Here is a 17,431-nt window from a genome sequence, read left to right as displayed (position 1 = left end):
AACTACTGGATATGGATATGGCTTTTACGCACGTATGTTTATGGACGCTACTCACCTTCGTGTTGACATGGACGGTCTTCTACGTCACAAACAGGACCAAGAAGGCCACGAAGCCTGCAGATGCGGTGCCGGAGGAGCGTAAAGACGGTGCTACGGACGTCATCATCGTCGGGGCTGGTGTCGGCGGTTCGGCTCTCGCATATGCTCTTGCTAAGGTATTTAACACAACATATGATTGTTGTTTGTTGTTTTGTATAGTATTTGTGCATGAATGGATAAGATAAAAACTATATAAACAGTATATGATTGTTATTGTTTTGCATCATATATTTCTATTGCAATATTTTTGGTTGGGACGTACGAACAACAACGCTATGCTAACTAAATTTTGATAATATATAGGACGGACGTCGAGTACATGTGATAGAGAGGGACATGAGAGAACCTGAGAGAATGATGGGTGAGTTTATGCAGCCTGGTGGACGTCTCATGCTTTCTAAGCTTGGCCTTCAAGGTCTGTCTCTGTTTCTTTCGTTTTTTTCTTTTATTTTAAAGTATATATATATATATTAAAAAAAGTATATATATATATATATACGTCTCTCTTTATACATGTAACTAAATCAAGAACTTTATATTGTGTCTTGGGGTTACATATGTATAGATTGTTTGGAGGGAATAGATGCACAGATTGCTACGGGCATGACAGTTTATAAGGATGGAAAAGAAGCTGTAGCACCTTTTCCGGTGGAAAATAACAACTTTTCTTATGAACCTTCTGCTCGATCTTTTCACAATGGCCGATTCGTCGGAAAATTGCGCCAAAAGGCTTCTTCCCATCCCAAGTACGTATCTCTCTGTTCACTAATTTTTTTACTCAATATATATACTACTAATCTTGGCAGTAGCAATGAGTTTGTTTGCACCAATCATTAATTGGCAGTGTGAGGTTGGAAGAAGGAACAGTGAAGTCTTTGATAGAAGAAAAAGGAGTGATCAAAGGAGTGACATACAAAAATAAAGCAGGAGAAGAAACAACAGCCTTTGCACCTCTCACTGTGGTATGCGACGGTTGTTACTCAAACCTTCGTCGGTCTCTTAACGACAACAATGTAAGTATACTCTCCTTTACACGTAAAGATTTTTAAACATATCATTACTCAAAATTTTAAGATGTTACTCACTATGGTATACTGATTAGTTAATATGTATCAATATGCTACAACTTGGTATAGGCGGAGGTTTTATCGTGCCTAGTTGGTTACATCTCAAAGAATTGTCAGCTTGAGGAACCCAAAAACTTACACTTGATATTGTCTAAACCCTCGTACGCCATTTTGTATCAAATAAGCAGCACTGAGGTTCGTTGTGGGTTTGAGATTTTCCCACACAATTTTCCTTCTATTGCAAATGGTGAAATGGAAACTTTCATAAAGAACACTATTGCTCCTCAGGTAAACAAACATTCGGATGATTATTCTTTGAAAATATAAATATATAACTAAGTTGGTGTTACTTCATATTCATACATAGACACATTCTAACATTTGCAAGAGGTACGTTTAACATCTCTTTACACCATTTAATGTAGATACCACCAAAACTCCGCAAAATATTTTTGAAAGGGATAGATGAGGGAGCACACATAAAAGTGGTGCAAGCAAAGCGCATGTCAGCTACTTTAAGCAAGAAGAAAGGAGTGATTATACTTGGAGATGCATTCAACATGCGTCATCCAGCGATCGCATCTGGAATGATGGTTTTACTGTCTGACATCCTCATTCTAAGCCGTCTTCTCCAGCCATTAAGCAATCTCGGGGATGCAAAAAAAGTCTCGGAAGTTATCAAGTCCTTTTATGATATACGCAAGGTGAACATATATATGTCACATACTCATCTAAAACATAAACATTTGATCTAAACCGATTTACAACTAAATTGATTTATTTGGAAATAATACGTTATAATTTGTGGTGAAGCCAATGTCAGCGACGGTTAACACACTAGGAAATGCATTTTCTCATGTGCTAATTGGATCGACGGACGAAGCAAAAGAGGCAATGAGACAAGGTTGCTATGATTACCTCTCTAGTGGTGGGTCTCGCACGTCAGGGATGATGGCTCTGCTCGGCGGCATGAACCCTCGTCCCCTATCTCTTATCTATCATCTTTGTGCTATCACTCTATCCTCCATTTCCAATCTGCTATCTCCATTTCCCTCTCCCCTTCGCATTTGGCATAGCCTCAGGCTTTTTGGTGTAAGTCATTGTATCTCTCGTCATACTTCATCAAATTTTTTCGATAGATTATTATTTTTTTTTTTTTAAATGACACTTTTTTTTTGGTTTACCATGACTATTTGAAATTGATATTATTTTTGTTTATTTATGTTTTATTTGAATCACTAGTTGGCTATGAAAATGTTGGTTCCCCATCTCAAGGCCGAAGGAGTTAGCCAAATCTTGTTTCCAGCAAATGCAGCCGCGTATCGCAAAAGATATATGGCCGGAACTGCCCTCTGAACATTGATGCACCAATCTTTTAGATTGTGAAAATTGTACTGCAGTGTCAATGCGTACAATTATTTAATATGTAAAATGGAAAATATCTAATAAATAAATTAATTTTAATAATAAAACGAGTTTTCCTTTTGTTTTGTGTACAAACGGTGGCTTTGGTTTTCATACCCAAAATCTTTAATTTAGACTAGAAATAAAATTTATAAGATAGAATTAATTTTCGGAAACAGAGAAGACCTTTCTGATCTATTAATGGAGTGAGCCAAACATGCATTAATCCCAGATGCCTAATTTCTGGTCATCTTGATAGGCAGACGAATGCCGTCAATTCCTAATTTTCATGTCCATAACTAAAGTAAGCTGAGAATTCGACATAAATATTCAATGCATATTATCTCTCTTCCACAATTATTGGGTTACTACTATGACATGAAAGACTAGCTACATAACCTCTCTACTGTGTGTGTTTTCAGTCGGTGTTGGCTGAAATAATTGTAACTGTGCACATATGTTCACAAAAGAATTAAGATACAAAGTTTGATTAACTAACTCCCCAGCCCCTCAATTGTACCAACTGATAGTTGGTTTAAAAGCATGAAGAGCTCCTATGAAAAATATAGTCAAATGATGAGTCTTTGCAAACTAATTAGTTTCCAAAGACTCATCATTTTTGTTTATATATTCAACTTTCTCAAAAGAAAAGGACTAAAGGAGTATCAAACCTTCTCGTTCTTTTAAATGCTTTACTTTTGTAAATTCATATAAACCCAAAGAAACCATGGTTTTATATTTTGGTTTAATCACAACTCGAAAATCAAAACAACACTACTATGTAAATTATAATATATTTGATAAACAGTTAAACTCAGAATTTCAAAGTGGATTATCTTAAAGATTTCCCGATCGAATTGGTCTGAACATGGTATTTTTTTCGCAAAAAATTCATCTTATGTTAATCAGGTCAATGCCTTAATAACTTTTTAATTAAAATTTTATATATAAGTTACCATTTCATTCAATTATTGAAAGCCGGTCCAAGGTTTCCAAATTTTTCTGGATGACCTCAAATAAAAAATAAAGAATAAGGAGGAACATGATAATCATCTTCGTTCTTCAAATTTGTTAATATTATTTCCACATCATTTTCCATAAAATAAAAAAATAGAACAAAAATGTTTTTTTCTTCTAAAATTGATGAAGTAACAAATGGAACAAAAAAAGGTATACATATTAAAATTTGTTTTTAATTTAAAATAAATAAAAATTATGACAATTGACAAAAATAGCACAAATTTAAAATTTTCTCCCAAAGTTAGTAAACAGTGTCGTATTTTCCAAAATTAGCACACAAATAAAAACACTAAAATAATTACTAAATAATAAATAAAAATCTCCATCTTTATCTCTGCAATAATGAGATTTTGGAGATTTTTTTTTCATCCGTGTCTTCTCCAATTCGTCTTGATTCCTCTAGAACCAGGTCTCTTCTTCTTCTTTAATATACTCTTTGAGTGATTCACCAAGCTTTGCTACTTGTAATTACCAATACAGTTTCACAAAAACATATGAGCTGAAGCGTGACAAACAAACAGTTTTCATAACCCAATCGAGTCCTTACTCTCCCAAGACCATGAAGCATCACAAATTTCTCGCCAATCAATTTTCATCGCCGATCTGTTGTCATTGTCGTCGTGTTCTCGCCACCGTGTTTGTAGCCGTGTTCTCATTACCGATCTGTCCTCGTCGATCTTGCTTGGAACTCTGATTATGTGTTCGGATATAGTTCTATTGAAGCATATGAAGAACTTGGTTCAGTGAATATGTTTAAAATAAACCTTATATGAAGAACTTGGTTCAGTGAATATGTTTAAAATGTTTGGTTTGTTTGTTCTTTAATGATGTTTGATTTTTGAAAATGTGTTTGTAGTTGAGATTTTGGTGTGTATCATTGTAAAAATGTGTTAACGTTTTGAGTTTTTTCTTGGTAGTTGGTTTGATTTTATTGTCTTATTTTGTGTGTGTTTATTGGTTTAGTTTATAACATTATGTTGATGGAAAATTGAATTTATGTAAAGTTTTTCAGGATAGCTTCAATTTGTGTTCTCCTTGGAATGTATCACCTTAGTAGGCTTGAAGAGAGTAATGTAATCCTTTTAGCTTATTGTTATGTAGTATCTCTTATGTTCATAGCATTGGATTTGTTTGAAGTGCTCTTAACAAGGATCTTTACTCTGGCTTTTCTTCTTGTTTAAGTTCTTTGTTTCTTAGAATCTCTTCTTTTGTTCTTGCAATTTTAAAAACTAGCACCCAACAAGCAACATCCAAAACTCATTGAAAATTCAGGAAGAATCGCAAGAATTTCAGAAAAGCTTATTTTCACTTCAGGATGACTTTCATAAAAGTTTGGATTTCAGGATGAACTTAATGATGGATCTTTTGCCTTCGTGGCTTTTTCTTCCTTTGTTGTATGTTGGTGTTTAGTTTGCTACTAATTTTAGGACTAAGTAAAAGTCTTCATGATTTTTCAATTTTTGATCGTTTTTCAAGATGTTGTTGCTTACTTACATCTCTTGTTTTTCGGAGAAAAGATGTTCAGCTCTTGCATCATTTGATCAGATGAATGAGTAACTAGTAAAGCACCAAAAGAAATTTTTTTCAAGAGATTTTGGCTAAGACAACAAGTAAAGAAAATTGAAAGATGAGATGTGCAATTACAATTGTGCAACCACATATAATATATTTCTCCTTGAAAGATGAGATGTGTAAACTTTTGTTGGTAGCTCGTATAATCCTTTCTCCTGACTTTTCAACTTGAAAAATCAGAACCTAGCACTCCTTGGAAATTTAAGGAAAGAATCCACAAAACTAAAGAAAGCGTCCATGAATTTTAGGATGATCTTCATAATAAGTTTAGAATTCATGATGAACTTAGGGATGATATTCATAAAAAATCTGGATAATGGTGAACACCCAAATATGCACAAAATGATATCATTACCTCTTACTAATGGAGTAATCTCCCACATATGGAGGCAAAATATTTAAATAGATTTATAAACATATTTACTTAAATTTAGGAAGAATTCAATAATATTTAGGAATAAACCCTTAAACTTCAGGATAGCCTTCATAAAATATTTAGAAATACAGAAATCAAATTATTACTCTTATATGCATAGACAAAATATCAGGATGTGCACAAAATAAAATCAAATATCCCTACTAAATGGAGTAATCTGTGATAGATTTTAGGCAAAAAAAAATTAAAAGATGCAATAACTCATTTCTTTAGATTTAAGAAATATTTCATAATGTTTAGGAAAATATTCTTGAAAATTAGGAAGACTTTCCTAAATATTTTCAGAAATCGCAAAAATAGTGATGACCATAACCAGAAAATATTATCTTACTGTACTCAGCCTCATGAACACTACTAGCCAACTTCATAACCTCTGATGTACAAGGTGAATAAGCCGAAGACATCAAAATCGGATGACAAACTTTCTTACTCTTTACAAACTGTTTTTTTTTCTCTCAATGACTTTCTATCAAACACTTGGTATGCAACAACTTTGGTGTCCAAAGATAAGATAGTAGCACTCAAATACACCTTTCAGCTTTAAGATTACCCATGTTTTTTCATTTCATTCACAGTTCAGATTCTAATATGTACCCAAAAATTCAGCCATCATTCCTAATAAGGTTTCATTCATTAATTACCAAAAAAATCCCAATAGTTCCAATAAACAACAATTCCCAATAGTTCAAATATCATAATCATATTTCATTCAATACCCAACAATTCCAATACTCATCATTTCATTCACTAGATGACAAAACCCAAGAATTTGAACGGAGGAGAAGCTTCAAGTTCTCGTCCACTTCCTTCATCCAACACAACATCTTTATTTCCACTTCCTCCTTCACATTTAGAAGCTTTGATGGTGGTCTCAGCAGCAGAGAACAAAGATCGGTGAATTTTACTAATTATCATCGGTGGGTGGTGGTGGCAATCTCGTCGATGGTGTTCCTCGTTTGTCACCAATCACCACACTCCTCCCACTGTTTCTTCTAATCTCGTTGACAATTACACTGATAGAGCTACAAATCCAATTGGTGATGAGACAATTAACTAAATTCAGAAGTGATAATACCAAAATTTGCCTAATTCTCCAATCAAAAGCCATAAGATTGATGATTTCGATCGAGAATCTCAAAAGCAGAGATCAAAATTGATATAAGGAAGAAGAAAAAGCTTCGTCGGAAGCTTCACCACAAGCTTCGTTTTCACTGGAAGCTTCACGGGAAGGTTCACCACAAGTTTCGCTGAAAACTTTGCCTTCACCGAATACTTTGCCGGAAGCTTTTCAGAAATTATAAAGATCGTAATTTAATAAATCAATAGATTGATGAAAAAAATTAGAATTAATTTTGTTATTTAAGATAAATAATAATAATTCACTAATGCTACTTTTGGAATATTTGAACATGGGTGCTAATTTTGGAAGAAAAACTTAAAATTGTGCTATTAAAAGGTATTTCTCTAAAAATTATGTTTGTTAATAATATTTTAATCTTATAATTCAATAGTATTCATATTTTCATGTTAAATTAATCTGAAGGCTTTATTTAAAAACTGTATGAATAGTAAAATACAGTTAAGAAATGTTTATATCGTAAATAAAAACTAAAGAATATTTTAAATTACTCTTAAAAATTTATTGTATAAACCTATCGATACTTAACATGACATGTATAATTTAATTCAAAAATTTTCTTTTAAAATAAAATATAAAGATTATTTATACACATTAAAAATAGTATTAATATTTTTATTGATTGATTGATTTAATATCAAATATATTTTCAAAGATATTTTTATTGTTTTGTTACCATTTATTATTTTGGTTCTTCTCTGCATATTTTTTTTTTGTTTCTCAAAAATTGTTTATTTTGTTTTGCATTGTTCTTTTTATTTATTTTCTTTTTTTTCCTCTTACCAGTATAAGCCAAAGAGAACATTTTGGCGTGTCGTATAAAAGAGATCTTTTTAAACGATTGCTTTCTTTACCTCCGTTGTGGACCGACCATCTATTATCAAAACATTTATTGCCACATATAGCGTTACTCTTTTAATTCATCATTCAATACACTTTGAAAAGATGTCAATAGTTTAGGTGGTTCCTTCAATTCGCTTTCTCTATATACTGTACAAAATCATTAACTAGAGCTTAGTGGTCAGTGCCTTATGTTTGTATCTGAAATATAAATATCGTTGGTTCAGGTCGACGTCGACACAGCTCAGAAATAATTAAGAGAGTTATGTGGACAACAAAAAAGTTAAATTTATTGCTTTCAAAAAAAGATTTGATAATGTGTGTGATGCCACGTCCAAACTGACATATCTCTAAACCATATTGAGAACTAGCTCACAGATATGGATACGGTTTTTACGCACGTCTGTTTATGGACGCTACTCGCCTTCGCTCTGACGTGGACGGTGTTCTACGTTACCAACAGGAAGAAGAAGGTGACGGAGTTGGCTGATGCGGCAGCAGAGGTGAGAAGAGACGGTGCTGCCGACGTCATTATCGTCGGGGCTGGCGTCGGAGGCTCGGCTCTCGCATATGCTCTTGCTAAGGTATCTCTAAAGTGGCGTTCGAGTTTTGCGACCAAGTAATACATTTACATCGCACTTTTATTAACTATTTTCATATACTACTGTTTGCGCAGGAATGATGGGATAAAAATTTAGAACTAGACACACTATAAAAGATTGCTTTTATATTTGCATAATAAAATTAAGTTGCAATAATTTTATTTTATTTGCATAATACAATCTTATGCTAATTTTCCATTACATAAAGGATGGGCGTCGGGTACATGTGATAGAGAGAGATATGAGAGAACCTGAGAGAATGATGGGCGAGTTTATTCAGCCTGGAGGACGTCTCATGCTTTCTAAGCTTGGGCTTCAAGGTGATCTGTCTTTATTTTACATTCATAAACACATTTACATATTTCTTTCTTGATTTTTTTTTTTAAATAGAGAATCTAAAACCAAAATTCATACTAATCTTTGAAACTTTTGAGAAACCATATATTATTGTTATTTAAGGTGTCCGTGATTTTAATTGTAGTATAACTCGTACTATGGAGAATTCATTAACTACTGGATTTCCATAAAGTGGTCTATATTATCGTTTATAAAAGAATATGAATCTAAAAGACATTTTGTATTTTAGTTTCATGACCAAACTTGTGTGTTTATATATATAGATTGTCTAGATGGTATAGATGCCCAAAAAGCCACGGGCCTGGCAGTTTATAAGGATGGAAAAGAAGCAATCGCATCTTTTCCGGTGGACAACAATTTTCCTTATGATCCTTCTGCTCGATCGTTTCACAATGGTCGATTCGTCCAAAGACTGCGGCAAAAGGCTTCTTCTCTTCCTAAGTACGTATCTGTATCTCCCTGTTCACCAAATTGTATATATGTTAAAAGTCTTACATGAAAAAATGTTGAGATAATTTATAGAATATATAAGAAACATGAACCATAGTATTCCATGGAAAATCAGGACTCTGATATATATATTGTTAGAATCAGATTGAAATAAGATTTTTTGTGGAAGTGATCTAATCTACTATACACAAGATATAACCTTTTAATTCATAGCTAATTAATTTGATACTAATGAACTTGTTTGATTAAAGAATTTGATTAAAGAATCTTATAATTCGAACTGAGTTATAAGCGTCTTTATGTCAAGCGTTTTTATAAGGGGAAAAATCATTATACCTAATTAACGTTTTTATGTCAAGGTGGTTTAGACAAATGAAATGATTGATATATTTATACTGATTTTTAATTATAAATAAATAAATATGGAAAACTAAATATATTAAAAATATATCAACATCACTCTTATCTATCTTAACATTTTTGAAGTACATTTTTGTGCCATCCTCTTTTATCTTTGTATCCAAACAAGTCTCAACTAAATTTTTTACAATCCTTACAACCAAACACAATCATTTTCTTATTTGATAATATTAATTTCCTAAAATATATCTATCTAATTTAAATCAATATGTTAGATTAAAATATAATTCTCCTTTCATTTTTATTTAATCTTATATTTAATTATTTTAATTACTATTTAATACATAAAGTTAATAAAATTTTAGATTTTTTTCAGCATATAATGTGATTTGAATTTTTATAAACGGATATATATTAAAAATTATCTTAGGATATTTACAATAGGGTGTCATCACTTTTTGCCAACTTCGGGTCGAGTTTTTAAATAAAATTATAACCGATTCAATTATCCGGATCCTCCTTAAGATTGCCGAATATTTTGGGCCGGTTTTTAATCCATAGCATACTTATTTACATCCAATTAATGCCAATTAATGCCAATTAATGCCCATTGTATCTTAGGAAAAATCTAATTTGCATGCCGAATTTATAGGACCGAGTTTGACAAAAAAAATTGATAATCCAAATTATGTAATCACATCCTCTTAATCACATCCCTAATAATATAGCAACTAATTCAAGATGAATACATCTTAGGAAATATCTAATTTACGTTTAATAAACGATTACATATTTGGTAAGATCTTATTAGCTTTCAATGTACACTATTAATCCAATATCAACTGAGAATCATAATAAGAATATGTCAATCATTCATTCCTAAATCATAACTAACAAATCGTATAATGTATATTCTTAACTTGCGAATCAAGAGTTTCTACAAAATTCTACCTACAACCGTTAATAGTATATATATCAACAAAATAATAAACCCGTGGTGTACCACAGGGTAAAACCTAGTTATATATTAACAAAAAGTAAAAAACGATAACACGAAACGAATTTCATATTAATGCTTAAGTGATTTCCTGTCAATAATTAAGGGTAGCTCCTCCAAACGTCCAATAAACTCCTGATGAAATTAAAACAGCGGGAACTATACTACTAAACCTAACAATAGCAATGATTTTGTTTATAATTGGCAGTGTGAGGCTAGAAGAAGGAACGGTGAGGTCTTTAATAGAAGAAAAAGGAGTGATCAAAGGAGTTGCATACAAGAATAAAGCAGGCGAAGAAACAACAGCCTTGGCACCTCTCACTGTGGTATGCGACGGTTGCTATTCAAACCTTCGTCGGTCTCTTAACGATAACAATGTGAGTATATATAACTATATATGCTCATCAAAACTGAAACAACTTCAGTCTTTACGTATAAATGGTAATGACGTTTAACTGATGTTACTCAGGTTGATTTAGTTAAGTTAGTTAACAAGTCTCAATGTGTAATAACTTCATATAGGCGGCGGTTCTGTCTTACCAAGTTGGTTACATCTCAAAGAATTGCCGGCTTGATGATCCCGAAAACCTTCACTTGATAATGTCTAAACCCTCCTCTATCATGTTGTACCAAATAAGCAGCACTGATGTCCGTTGTGGTTTTGAGCTATTCCCCGACAATTTTCCTTCTATTGCAAAAGGTGAAATGGCTACCATTGCAAAGAACAATCTTGCTCCTCAGGTACGCATTGGACTGTTTAATAAAAAAAGGAACTAAACATATACTAGTAATTAAGTTGGTCTTACTGGTACATGAATAAGTCATACATATAAATTTTCTAACATTTATAAATGGTCCATAGCTGTATATATGCACAATATATTAGTAACACCCCTATCTACTATATTTTTAAAGGTACCTCCAAAACTTCGCAAAATATTTTTGAAAGGTTTAGATGAGGGAGAACATATAAAAGTGGTTCCAGCGAAGTGCATGTCAGCTACTTTAAGCAAGAAAAAAGGAGTGATTGTGTTGGGAGATGCATTCAACATGCGTCATCCATCAGTCGCGGCAGGAATGATGGTTTTATTGTCAGATATTCTCATTCTACGTGGTCTTGTCCAGCCACTAAGCAACCTTGGTGATGTAACCAAAGTCTCAGAAGTCATTAAGTCCTTTTATAATATTCGCAAGGTGAGCCTACGTCACATACTAATTAATCATCGAAGGCTAAATATGAACGTTCTATTTTTATTTTCTTAACAAGTTAACAGCTAGCTTTAAATAATAATAAAAAACAACATGTTTTTGTATGGTGAAGCCAATGTCAGCGACGGTGAACATATTAGGAAATGCATTTTCTCAATCGCTTATTGCATCAACGGACGTAGCAAAAGAGGCAATGAGACAGGGTTGTTATGATTACCTCTGTAGTGGTGGTTTTCGCACGTCCGGCATGATGGCTCTACTTGGCGGCATGAACCCTCGTCCTCTCTCTCTCATCTATCATCTTTGCGCTATCACTCTACATTCCATTGGTCATCTTCTCTCTCCATTTCCTTATCCCCTTCGAATTTGGCATAGCCTCAGGCTTTTTGGTGTAAGTCATTATATCTATTATACGTATAAAATTATTTCAATAGAATTTCTAAACGCTTTTTGTGGTTTACTAATTATAATTTGACATTGATCTTTTTTTAATTGTATGTTTTATGTGAAACATTAGTTGTCTTTGAAAATGTTGGTTCTTCATCTCAAGGCTGAGGGAGTTAGCCCAATCTTATTTCCAGCAAACGCAGCCGCATATCGTAAAAGCTATATGGCAACCACTGCTCTTTAAATCTGATGCTCTAAAGTCTAAACCACAATCCGCAATATATACATATATATATATATATACCATATATGGAGCACGTTTGTGATTGTTAATTTGTCGAAATTTTATTGCAGTGCTTACAATTATTAGTATATGAATGTCTTCCGGTTGTTTGAAAATACTTGTTTTTTTTTGGATCAAAAATACATGTAGTTTAGAAATATCGAAAAGCTCCTTTTTAGCATGTTGCTTAAATAAACATCCTCTGTAAAACAGTTGTTCATTTTTTTTCTATTTGATATCAACCAAAAAACAATTGGTACATAAAAACAGGAAAAATCTACGCAACATAAGAGGAATTCAAATTTTGTGTTGGATGTTTGTGTAATATAGGATGTTCGAGGAGATAGACAGATTGTAGGGAAAGATTATGACGAAACGGTTGATCCGGGTGCAAAAATGACTATGATTTGAATGTTTCTAAAAGTGGTGGCTGCAAAGAATTGAGAGGTGCACCACCAAATGAATTTGCATGATGCTTTTCTTTATGGTGACTTAGAGGAGGAGGTCTACATGACAATACTTTCGAGTTTTTGGGCTTCTGGTCCAAATAAGGTTTGTCGGCTTCGGAAGTCTTTATATGGCTGACGTCAGGCACCATGTTATTGGTTTGCCAAGTTAACCACTGCCTTACTCGGGTATGAGCAGACATATGGTGATTACTCGTTGTTCTACTTAGAACAAGGTGTTATGTGGTTGTATGTTCTCATATATGTGGATGATTTGTTGATTGGTGGGAATAATTCAGGTGCTATTTATTGGTTTAAGGAGTATCTGAGTGAATGTATTAAGATGAAAGATTTTGGTCATTTAAAATACCTTCTGGGTATTGAGGTTGCTCATTCTTCGCAAGGTATATACTTGTCTCAATAGGAGTATACTTTGGATATTATTGATGAATGTGCTATGTTAGTCTCTTGGCCGTTTGACACTCCCAAGGAACAGAATCACATGTTACAAATTGATGCAGACGGTCCCTATGCTGACCCAGGACAGTATCATCGTCTTGTCAAGCGTTTAATATACCTCACGGTAACTCGCCCCACCTTATGTTATCCATATTCTTGCGCAATTTCTAAAGAAACTGCACGTTAAACATTGGGAGGCTGCACTTCGGGTGATTCGCTATCCCAAAGGTTGTCCGGGACAAGGGCTTTGGTTGAGTGCCAATAGAGACCAAACACTCTCTGCTTACTGCAATTCGGACTATCAGTCTGTCCTCTTACACGGTGATCTTTGTCAGGTTATTTTATTATTCTTGAAGGTTGTAACACCCTTGTTCCATTTTTGGGATTCTAGAGTAGGTGTCGGATGACACCAACATTTCTAGAGCGGACCAACTTATGTTAAACACACGTTTTGTTGCGTTTTGGGTTTTGGAAACCCTAGGGGTTGAGTATAAAAGGTTATTTCGACGCCTAGCTTAGTCACTTCTACCTTGTGCAAAAGAGAGAAAAGTTTATGCGAGGTTTCTATGATTTTTTTGTGGAGTTTGTGCCTTTTCTTGAGGAGATATTTGCTTGTGGCTGGGGATCTAAGGCTAAGAATGTGACTTTTCTGGACGTTTGTGGTGTCAATCTCTCTGTTTTGCTAAGGTGAGTGCATGACCATTCCTGATCTAAGCTGAGATCTCTAGTATTGGTGTTTCATGTGAATTTGTGACTTGGTTGATTGTTTCTCTGGCTTTTTTTGTGTGATTTGTGGTTCCTATGGCTTTTGTTAGCCTTTGGGAGAGTCTTGGCCATGTTAGAGGCGGTGGAAAGCGGAGATTATAACTTCAACTTCGAGGAGAATGATGTTGTAGGTTTGGTGTTGTTCGACACCAAGACATGACGGCGCCAGGGCTTTAATGAGTGTCGGTCGACACCATGTGGAGGTGTCGGTCGACACCAATTAGAGTTTTCGGGACCGACACCACCCTTCAGTAGGCGGCTGAATGCGTCTCCTTTTCATGGTTTGATTTATGATTGTTGTTTGATGCATGTAGAGATCTTATTACTTGTATGTCTAACCCAGTAAATGAGAGGATTGCCTCATTGAGTATTTTTGATAATATTTTTGCATCTCAATTGTTATTTGCGGTGCAGGTAAAGACAAAGTGTGATCGTGGAATCAAGGCGATGAAGAGGAGTGATATGCTCAAATTTACCCTAGATCTACTCTCTCAAATTAAGAGGTCACTGTAGTACTTAGGGGTCGAATTCCACAATGACTCAAGATTACACAATAAATTATAGAGTTTTATAATTAAGCTAAACAAATTAATTTGAATTAAAATAAACAATGCATATATAAAGGCTTGTGAAAATTCAGGGGATTAAAAGCAATTAAATAGGATTCAAGCAATTAAAAATCAGATCTAGAACTCTAAACTCTTTTGTAAAATAAATCAGTTCTCACTGCAAATATTATCTAAATTTAGAACTAGAAAATCCAAATCTCTTTGTAAAATTCTAGGTTAAAAATCAGCTTTGAAAACAGGTTTAGATTGTTCACAAAATTACTAAATCAAATCTCTTTGCAAGAAGTAATTTTGCTCATCAAAATGTTTTATCAAGAAAATCAGTTATATTCTCATATGAATTTATTTTCCTAAGTTATTAATTCTAGATGGCCAATCAAGGATTAATATGAAGAACAACCTATGATGAAGATCTAGAAAGATAATGAATCCTAAATAAAAAGATCTAATAAATCATAAAATCCCTGTGATAAACCCTGAACCTAACAAGCAAACTACTCAGACATATTCAATGAAGGACAAAACATATTTTCTGAATAATAAGCAATAGATATCAAAGGTAAAAGAAGGAGTTTAGAAATTCTTCTCTCTACAAAGAAGTTCAGATCTCTCTCCCAAAAGCTCTGCATATCTCTCAAACAATAAAAACTGCTAGAATAAAACTTAAGAGTTTCTAAAACCCAAAAACAATATATATATATATGTCCTAAAACACGTCAGGGACTAATGATGCAAATATAGAAAATTTTTGGGCAGATTGTAAAACTTCCAAAACTTGGGTCTTCTTGCGGTTAACAGGGGTGTCGAACGACACCAAGGGTGGTGTCGATCGACACTATCACTTCTGATCGGCTCCAAGTTCTCTTCCTTAGCTGAATTGCTCCAAAATCCCTCAAATTGCTCCATTTTGCTCCGTTCATGCCAAAATCCTAGAAATCCTGTAAAGACTCAAAAAGCACACTTATATCATGGTTAAAAACCGTAAAAACTATGATATATCAACTCTCCCAGACTTAGCCTTTGCTTGCCCTCAAGCAAAACAACATCATCACCTGTGAATGAGGTTTGAAAACGCAGAAACTCCTTTTCTTCTTAAAGTAATGCCATGATCATCCAAACCATAATCCATATATTTAGCAGATAAATCCAAATCGAACCACCATGTACTTCTCTGTTGATATTCATAGCATCCCAAATTCAAACCAAATTCCACTACTTCCTCCATTAAGCCTTCATCGGTGGGTCTCATCAAGTTGATCAATGTCAAGAACCTTCTAAACTCATTCTCGTACTATACCATAACAAGCAAGATATAACTTTTACCACATGTGGTACTCTTTCTCTCCCCCAGACTTATTCTATTTTTATTTTCCTTTGAGCTTTGCTTTGTTGTTTTTTTTTTACTATCTTCTTCCCCTTTTTTTCTTCTCAAAGATGTAGGCGAATAATGGGGTCATCAATTCCAAACTTTGTATGATCATTTGACTCAAGAGTAGAATAATGAGGTCACAGGTAATTTACCTACCTCTTTTAACTGATAAAAATCATCTCATCTTTTATTCACTCCTTTTTTTTTTTTAACAAAGCCCTCAGGGATATTTTTTTATTACTTGAATAAGGGAGAGAAAAACCATTTTCTTTTGAAATCTTACTTGTCAGGTATGAACAAGGAGTCAAGCTCTATGAACATCAATCTCCTTGATGAGGTAAAAAGAAAAGTGCAGAAATTACCTCAGGCTTTTATGGATTCTGTTGGAAATTCGGATATCTCTGGTTTACTGGTCAGCCATTGGATTTTTCATTAGTTGGATTTGTGGACTCAATCTGCAGCTTTAATCCACCAAGGCAGTACACTAAAAAGAAAAATCATAGTTTCCAACAAATTTTTTTTTTTGACTCAATATAAATAAAAATACAGTTTGACACAACAAAAACTAAGTTAGTAGTTAGTACTAACCTTCCCCAGACTTAAACAACACTGTCCCCAGTGTTATCAAGCAAGGGAAAGGAAAAGAAACAAAAATGTGTTGAAAAATTGTAAAGAAAAGATGAACTGATTCTCAGGTTACCCATCAGTGTCGACCGACACCATTGCTGTGTCAATCGACACCCTTGGCGAATGGTGATTTTTTTGCCGAAACTCCTTGTTAGTTGCAGTTAGTTGTGTTGATGTGTTGTTGGATCAATCCTTGGTTGTTAATTATGTTAAGAAACACACAAACACAAGTTATAAGCAACATGATAAATAGATAGTTCATAAGTTCAAACAAATTTCAAACACAAACTGACTCAATGCAAAAAGAAAAATGACTCAAAAGGAAAAGAAAAACCTAGAAGTGGATTGCCTCCTACTAATTGTTTTCAGTCATTAGCTTGACTGTGTTGAAGCTCATGCATCGGGTGAATCCGAACGTGGCAGCGAATGCCTCCGAGAGGAATGTCTCATCATCCAAGGTGGTGTATAAGCAGTAGATGAATGAGGTCTACCAAGGATGTGAGGAACAGGACCAAGGCGGGATTTAGGGACGGGTTTGCTTCTTTTATGTCATGCAAAATCATCAATAGAAGAAACAAGCGCTCTACGATAATCTCGTGGCTTGGTTAACTGCAAAACAGTTTTTATATCTTTGAAGGTCTTGTTGATGATAAGAGGAGGTTTGGGTGAAGATGATGCATACCTTGGCCTTACCTGAGGACTCTGGAGTATAGAGGGGTGAGTCTTCTGTTTGGGAATCTGTTTGGGAACAACTTTCTGACTTGAAGCATAGAGGATGTCCTGTGAGCTCTCAATTCTAATCAAGTGTGGGCTCGGTCGTGTAGGGGTATCGACCGACACTGATGTTGCGTCGATAGACACTAAGCCTGATGCTCGTGTAGCAGAAACTTTCTCAACAAAAAAAGTCTGTTCATCAATAGTAGGAGCCCTCCTCAGCTTATCCGTCTCAAAGTTCATACTCAAACCTTCCACATT

At 34.1% G+C, this 17,431-nt stretch overlaps 2 protein-coding genes across 4 annotated transcripts; both read left to right on the top strand.

Moving 5' to 3' along the window:
- Window positions 1–11: 11 nt before the first annotated feature.
- LOC104706718 (squalene epoxidase 5) lies at window positions 12–2,649 on the top strand. Its single transcript, XM_010422929.2, has 8 exons — window positions 12–215; window positions 403–514; window positions 665–845; window positions 944–1,112; window positions 1,236–1,454; window positions 1,592–1,870; window positions 1,980–2,258; window positions 2,409–2,649. The coding sequence occupies exons 1-8, from the start codon at window positions 12–14 to the stop codon at window positions 2,520–2,522; spliced, it is 1,557 nt and encodes a 518-aa protein (XP_010421231.2). The 3' UTR covers window positions 2,523–2,649.
- A 4,876-nt stretch (window positions 2,650–7,525) lies between these two features.
- LOC104706717 (squalene epoxidase 5) lies at window positions 7,526–12,379 on the top strand. 3 transcript variants are annotated; one of them, XM_010422926.3, is made up of 8 exons: window positions 7,526–8,160; window positions 8,387–8,498; window positions 8,799–8,976; window positions 10,551–10,719; window positions 10,865–11,083; window positions 11,258–11,536; window positions 11,664–11,942; window positions 12,069–12,379. In XM_010422926.3, exons 1-8 carry the CDS (start codon window positions 7,957–7,959, stop codon window positions 12,180–12,182), a joined length of 1,554 nt encoding a protein of 517 aa, XP_010421228.1. In that variant the 5' UTR covers window positions 7,526–7,956; the 3' UTR covers window positions 12,183–12,379. The 3 variants fall into 3 exon arrangements, 2 of the variants coding, with proteins under 2 accessions (XP_010421228.1, XP_087318761.1); XM_087462635.1 differs by having other exon boundaries at window positions 7,684–8,160; window positions 8,253–8,498; XR_015564269.1 differs by having other exon boundaries at window positions 7,816–8,160; window positions 10,812–11,083.
- Window positions 12,380–17,431: the final 5,052 nt, after the last annotated feature.

This window comes from Camelina sativa, chromosome 8 (assembly GCF_030686135.1).
Source record: "Camelina sativa cultivar CO46 ecotype springtype chromosome 8, ASM3068613v1".
Lineage (NCBI taxonomy): Eukaryota > Viridiplantae > Streptophyta > Magnoliopsida > Brassicales > Brassicaceae > Camelina > Camelina sativa.
Note: the sequence above shows the minus strand (reverse complement) of the source record. Positions and strands in the feature narration are given on the sequence as shown.

Coding starts and splice junctions, on each gene's coding strand:
- LOC104706718 (XM_010422929.2), top strand. CDS start 12: ATGGATATGGCTTTTACGCACGTATGTTTATGGACGCTACTCACCTTC. Junction 515..664: donor TTCTAAGCTTGGCCTTCAAG/GTCTGTCTCTGT, acceptor ACATATGTATAG/ATTGTTTGGAGGGAATAGAT. Junction 1,871..1,979: donor CCTTTTATGATATACGCAAG/GTGAACATATAT, acceptor TTTGTGGTGAAG/CCAATGTCAGCGACGGTTAA.
- LOC104706717 (XM_010422926.3), top strand. CDS start 7,957: ATGGATACGGTTTTTACGCACGTCTGTTTATGGACGCTACTCGCCTTC. Junction 8,977..10,550: donor AAGGCTTCTTCTCTTCCTAA/GTACGTATCTGT, acceptor TATAATTGGCAG/TGTGAGGCTAGAAGAAGGAA. Junction 11,084..11,257: donor AGAACAATCTTGCTCCTCAG/GTACGCATTGGA, acceptor ATATTTTTAAAG/GTACCTCCAAAACTTCGCAA.